This window comes from Aulonocara stuartgranti (genome assembly GCF_965226115.1).
Source record: "Aulonocara stuartgranti genome assembly, chromosome: 11".
Taxonomy (NCBI): Eukaryota; Metazoa; Chordata; class Actinopteri; order Cichliformes; family Cichlidae; genus Aulonocara; species Aulonocara stuartgranti.
The window spans coordinates 22686050-22692721 of NC_138947.1; the positions used below are offsets into that span (position 1 = coordinate 22686050).

At 42.0% G+C, this 6672-nt stretch overlaps 1 protein-coding gene across 1 annotated transcript; it reads left to right on the top strand.

Moving 5' to 3' along the window:
* On the top strand, positions 1-3858 carry dscc1 (DNA replication and sister chromatid cohesion 1). The gene is made up of 9 exons (XM_082550816.1): positions 1-456; positions 1737-1905; positions 1986-2120; positions 2201-2291; positions 2378-2516; positions 2695-2747; positions 2845-2999; positions 3287-3435; positions 3556-3858. The coding sequence occupies exons 1-9, from the start codon at positions 287-289 to the stop codon at positions 3665-3667; spliced, it is 1173 nt and encodes a 390-aa protein (XP_082406942.1). The 5' UTR covers positions 1-286; the 3' UTR covers positions 3668-3858.
* Positions 3859-6672: the final 2814 nt, after the last annotated feature.

Genomic DNA, 6672 nt, shown 5'->3' on the forward strand with positions numbered 1-6672 from the left:
CAGTATAGCTCGATGTTTAGCTAAAAATTAGCTTCAATTATAATTCTGTAGTATTTAGTTTCTACCCGGTGGTATTTTTACGTGACATCTTAACGTGGTTACCTCACTTCCTTCTCGCGAAAGAGAGAGCGGGGAAATTTGACGGCCCTTCTTTGGCAGAGTGATCAAATTGCTTTGACTTGTTTGTTATTAGAAAAGGAGTGTTTGCTTTGGTTTGTTTCCCTCTGTAAAACTTTTGGTTATTGTTGGCCATTTATTGTTGATATAACCTGCCGTCTGACTGACAATGAGGACTTTAGAGGAGGTGCGGGCCACTCTGCAGATCGCCAAACTCAAAGAGGAGGACTTACAGAAAACTATCCACTGTCTGTCCTTTGGGCCAAACGTTTCATCTGCGGACTACTGCCTGATGGAGCTCGACGACACACTCTGCAAACACATCGAGGCTGGCCAAAGGTAAAGCTGATTGTAGTGAAAATTCCCGTGAAGAGACTGACAGCAAAGAAAATGTTCCTCTGCTAGTTTGGGGAACAAGTCAACAACCTTTCAAAGTTATTGTGGATTTAGGTTTTAATGATTGATTAGTGAAAGTGTAGGAACTACAATTTTCTGCTTCAGAAAATCAGAGCTGAAGTGCAGGGTGGACGTGCATGAAGCTATATGTAAATATAAACTAATTGACCACTTTTTTAGGTATACCTGTTCAACTGCACATATAACGCAAATATCTATTCATAGCAGTAGCTCAGTGCATTTAGGGATGTAGACATGGTCAAGATAACCTCCTGAAGTTCAAATTGAGTTTTAGAATGGGGAAGAAGGGTGGTTTAAGTGACTTTCAACATTGGTTGTTGGTGCCAGACAGGTTGGTCTGAGTATTTCAGAAACCGCTGATCTACTGAGATTTAAATAGAGTGGCCTGAAGAGAGATAATATCCAACGAGTGGCTGTTTTTCTGGGAGAAATCCCTTGTTAATGTCAGGGAACAAAGGAGAATGACCACTTAAAGCTAGCAGGAAGGCAACAGTAACTCAAATATCCACTTGTTACAGCCACGGTCTGAAAAAGCATCTCTGAATGCACAACAGGTCAAACACTGAAGCAGATGGAGTACAGCAGCAGAACACCACACCAGGTGTCACCCCTGTCAGCTAAGAACAGGAAACTGAGGCTACACTTCGCACAGACCGGTCAAAATTGGACAACAGAGTTGAAAAACATTGCCTGGTCTGAATACTCTCAATTTCTGCTGTCACATTCAGATGGTAGGGTCAGTATTTGTCATGAAAACAGTTCAGACTTGTGGTGGTTTTGTAAGACAGGGAGAGATATTTTCTTGACGCACGTTAGTGCTAAAGGACCATCGTTTAAATGCCACAGCCTACCTGAATATTGTGGCTATCGATCCTTTTGTGATCAGTGTACACATCTCGTGATGGCTGCTTCCAACAGGATAACATACAAAAACTCAAACTGGTTCCTTGTATCCACAGTCACCACATCTCCACCCAGTAGAGCACCTTTGGGATGTGGTAAAACAGGGGGGTTGTTATTATGGATGTGCAGCTGACGAATCTGCAGCAACTGTATGATGCCAACATGGACAAAGAAATGTTTCCAGCAACTTGTTTAATCTAGTCCATGAAGATTAAAGGCAAATGGGTCCAGCTAGGCAAACTTGAAAGTTAAGTTTACCTGGTGATAACTAATAACTAACTTTTTTCCCTCTTTGCCAGTCTAGTGATTCGGGGCGATAAAGACGAACATGCAGTGGTTTGTAGCGACGACAAGACCTACAGTCTAAAAATAGCTGACACATCCAACCTGCTGCTGTTTCTTCCTGGATGCAGAACACCAGACCAGCTGACCGACACCGAGGACAGCTCTCATGTTGTGCACGCTCAGGTAGGACCTACACGGGTGTCTTTCTTTGACTGACAAGCACAAACTTATAGTCGGTGCATAAAAATAGATTCCTGTTGCAGATATGGGGGTTTTGTAACAGCTACTGGGAACTGAGGAAACAGCGACCAAGACTGAAGAAGCTAAAGAGGCTTTTAATGGAAAATCCTTACGAAGGACCTGCGTTAGGAGGGCAGCAGGAGAATACAGAGAACAGGGTGAATACACCCCGTTAGATCTTTTCATGTCGATGCTGATGTTGCTGTAGCTGTTAGTAACCAGTTTGCCCTGTTCCCAGTACACAATGCAGGATCTGCTGGAGAGGATTCAGGCCAGTGAAGAGGAGATAAGGACACACTTAGAGACCATCCATGCCTGTCAGATAGATGGTAAACAGTGATGTCATTTTTATTTAACATCATGACAAAACAGATAGCTACCAGCTCTTCAACAAGAGCATCCTTTTTCCTTCCAGGATACTGGCGCGTTCTGGACTTTGACTATGAGATGAAGCTGCTTGGTCATGTGACTCAGCTGGTGGACTCTGAGTCTTGGGCCTTCAGCAGGGTTCCCCTTCAGACCAGTTTAGATGAGCTGGCCCCACTCGAGCCCAGGTCTGTGATCCTTATCTTCACCTCCAGAGATCAACAAATAGTAACATAAAGATGCAGATGGAGTAAAGTTGCAGTGATTGTTTTTAACATACCCAAGTGACACAGTTTAAGAGGCTATAGTGACTTTCTGAGCTTGTATTTTATGGCTACATAGTGATGTTTCCTTTTCTGTTCACAGAGAGATGATCGAGCACTGTTTGAACTGCTATGGGAAACGCTATACTGAAAATGGTGAAAATTTGACCTTCGCACCACAAAACTAGAAGGATTGCACACAATTCTCAGCTGCTTGGTAATGAAATGTGTTTTGTGTCCTTTATCTATACAGGTGAAGTGTTTTATGCACTAAATGAGGACAAAGTCTGTTGGGGTATCGCACTGATGCTGCTGCACAATGCTGTCAAGTTCAACCTGAAGGAGTTTCAGGAGGTCTGGCAGCAGAGCGTCCCAGAGGGCATGAGTACAAGACTGGACCAGCTAAAGGTGAACCTGTACACCTTTTGTCCTTTATGATGTATTCAGAGTGAGAAAAGTGTTGGGAGTTAGAATATAAGCTGTGTATTTGGGCATTTTCATTGTTTTTAATTAAGGAAATCCTCACAGGCTTGGCATTCACTTATCCATAGGATTCCCCAGACATATCTTTAGTTTACTGAGTTTTTCTCTGTTTCTCTCTTAAGCCAGTGTGTATCCCGTTGTGTTTGAGAAGCTACTTTCCAGAGTTTAGCTTAGTTTCCTGACTGGTGTTGTCTGTATTGTATATCTTCCAGGGCATTGCCCTGTTGGACCGCACCTCCCGCCCAGAGACCATCTGCCTGCTGCGTGTGGAGGACCTCCCAGAGGACACGGTGGAACGCTTTAACCACCTTTTTACACTCCGAGAGAAATGGACAGAGGAGGATATAACACCATACATACAGTTAGTGTTATCCATACAAATTATTAAGGGCTTTAATTAAAGAAACACAAAGAGCTTGTGAGTAAACCGAGTCCCATTTTTTGCTTATTACAATGTGTAACGCTCCATTTCCTCATCCAGAGATCTGTGTGGAGAGAAACAGACCACCGGAGCCCTCCTGACCAAATACGCTCGGTCTTCAATGCAAAATGGGATCAAGGTTTTCAACTCCAGAAGGCCCGTGGCTACGTGAACACTCCTACTGTAAAGTTATTTTTACTGTTTGAAGATGTATCCATGTGGATCTGTTCATTTCACCCTGTCACTTTTTTGATGCTCTGTGAAAATCTGTTTGCTAAAAATGCCTGTTAGCACGTTTTCAGCTGCTCCTTTTTGTCTCATGTGTAAAATCATTGAATAATAAAGTTATCAGAAAAACAAGTTTTTGTTTTCTGTTGACAAACTTAGACCTTTTTTATTGTCGGCAGGTTAATGCAATGTTGGAATTGTCCACAAGGTGGTGCCATATGCGGAGTAATATACAGCTGTCAAAAGTTTATGTCCACTCATCTTGGGGATGAATGTCATGGTAATGATTTCTGGGTTTTAATGATTTCTTTGACGTGTTTCTTTTCCAGAGTGGAGTGACTGTACAGAAAACATCATTAATGACTTTCAAAAACAAGAATGCTTGCACAAGTTTGAATTTATTTTAGGTTTTCTTTAATCCACACAGGGTCAGACGTATACATATAGAATAAAATATATATACATACCCCCACTAATATTTTGTTATAAATCCCTTGGCAACCAGTCACTTTTGAGAATTCATCAATACACTTCTGGCTTCTTGATCTTTGACCCACATTCTTGGCAGAATTGGTAGAGTTCATTTAAATCAGTTGGTTTCCCAGCACAGACTCGGGTTGAGGCTTTGGGAAGGTCATTCCAAAAGCTTAATGTTAGCCTCCTTATCCTTTCCACAACCAGTTTTGTTTTGTGTTTGGGATCATTATCCTGTTGGAAAACCTAACTATCCAGGTTTTAACCATCTAGCTGTCAATCTGAGGTGAAGTTGAAGAGTAGTCCTCCATAATTTCATGCACTTTGTGAAATGTACCGGTAGGAAAACAGCCCAGAGTATGATGCTACCACCAACATGCTTGACAGGTGGTATGTTCTTAGCTTTGAAAGCCTCACCTTTACTCCTCCAAAGGTACCGCTTGTTGCGGCCACACGGCTCTTTGTATCGACCACAAAATCTTTCTCAAGAACACTTTTGGCTTGTCCATGTGGGCAGCTGCAACTTTCAGTCTCGCTCAAAGACATTTGTTTTGGAGCAGGGGCTTTTTTCTTTGTCGGCACCCTCTCAGTCCAGTAAAACTTACTTCACTGTGGACCGTCACGCTGGTGTTTCAGTAGTTTTCAGTTCGTGCCAGGGTTGAGCTTTGGTGGTTCCTGGGTTGATCCTGAACATCCTAACCAACCTCCAGCCATTTGAGGGCGACAGTTTGGGTCTTCTTTGAGATCTTGGTGACAAATCTTAAATACAGTTCTTTGAAATGCTGATCTTGAAATCTGTAGTTGTTTAGAAATGGCTCCAAGAGACTTTCCCAACTTGTGAAAATCTATAATTCTTCTTAGAGATTCCCTGAGTTCCTTGGACTTTCCCAGTATTGGCCAATCCAGTGAGTGCTGTTGATCAAATCCCTTTTATATTGGCAAAGGCAAACCACAAGTTGTGGTCAAGCATGAGCACTAATGAGAAGTTAATAGGCTTTGGCCATGTCAAGTCAAAGGTTGTTGTAGGGTGCTGGTTTAGCTCACTGGATTAATCAGGGAACCCATATGCTGCTACGGCTAGTACAGAGAGCTGGTTGAAATCTGGCCATTTGCTGCATGTCTTTCTCCTGTCATAAAGGCTAAAAAGCAAAAAGACAAGTCGTAGCACCACTTATTAAAAGATTTAAGTCAGTGTAGAAATAAATGTGAGCCTGTATCTGTACTTTTGACCCTGAGTGGGTTAGAGAAAACCCAAAATAGTTTCAACCTGTTTTTTTAAAGTCATTAAAGATGTATGCACTACAGTCATTCCACCATAGAAAAAGAACAGCTCAAAGAAATGATGAAAAGCCTCAAATTACCATGACATTCATCCCCATGATGAGTGGATGTAAACGTCTGACCACAACTGTACATAAACCAAGCATGCTTTAATAAGTCTGGTTCTCCAAAGTAAACAGATTACATTTGAAATTGATTGTTTTGATTTGCTAGCCTGCCTGATGTCTTCTGGTTGATTCAGACTATCGGATTACTCCAGAAAGGAAATGAATATGTTTCATGTTTGGACAAAAAAAGACACGTTAAGCACAGTGTCATGGTTTACAGATTTGCTTAACAAATGAACGATCAGTTTGATCTTGGATACTTTTGACCGGATCTGATCCTGGGAGGAGACAGAAAACCCTTTGGGATTGTGCCAGGAAGGGCATCCGGCATAAATATCAGTGGAGCTATCTGCTGTGGTAACACCTTGTGAATAAGAGGTCACAAGCAATTGACAAAGCCTTTGCCATTTTCCTTGCAATATTCCAACTAGCCAATTCATTGGTAAGTAAAATAAAGCAACACTGCTCGCTACATCATGGAATAATGGCGTCCATTCGGGATGAATATTTGAGGATACTGAAATTCAGTCAAGCAGGATAAAATAAATTCAGAAAGCACTGTGCTTTAAATAGGACACGTCACTGGCACATATGTTTAACTCGAGCATGCAAAACACCCACAGATGCAGACTGTTCCTTCATTACCACAACTGTCTGAATGTGAGTCAGTGTTAGTGACACATGAAGATCTCACCAGACACGACACAAAGCTGATAATTTCCGTGTTTCAACACACACGCTGAGTTTATCTGGCTGGCTGACTATCCTTGACTTCACCCACTGGAAGTGCTGACTTGTCAGTGCATGGGGTAAGAGATCCCAGCTGTGTTTGTTGCAGCTGCTGTGATGGTCTACATAACACGCACAAAGTGATTAATAATCTTTACTTTCTCTCCTCCCATGTGCGATCCACCATCATATCTGCTCCTGCTCGTCTATTCTGCTTTCTTCTTCTTCTTTCTGTGAACTAGATGTGTAGTGTGATTTGCTCTGGTGTCATTCTTCCCCCTTTTTTCACAGAAACAACATTAAAAGAAAGAACTGCAGCTAATGAGAAGATGGGTGTTAATGTGTAGTACGATCAATG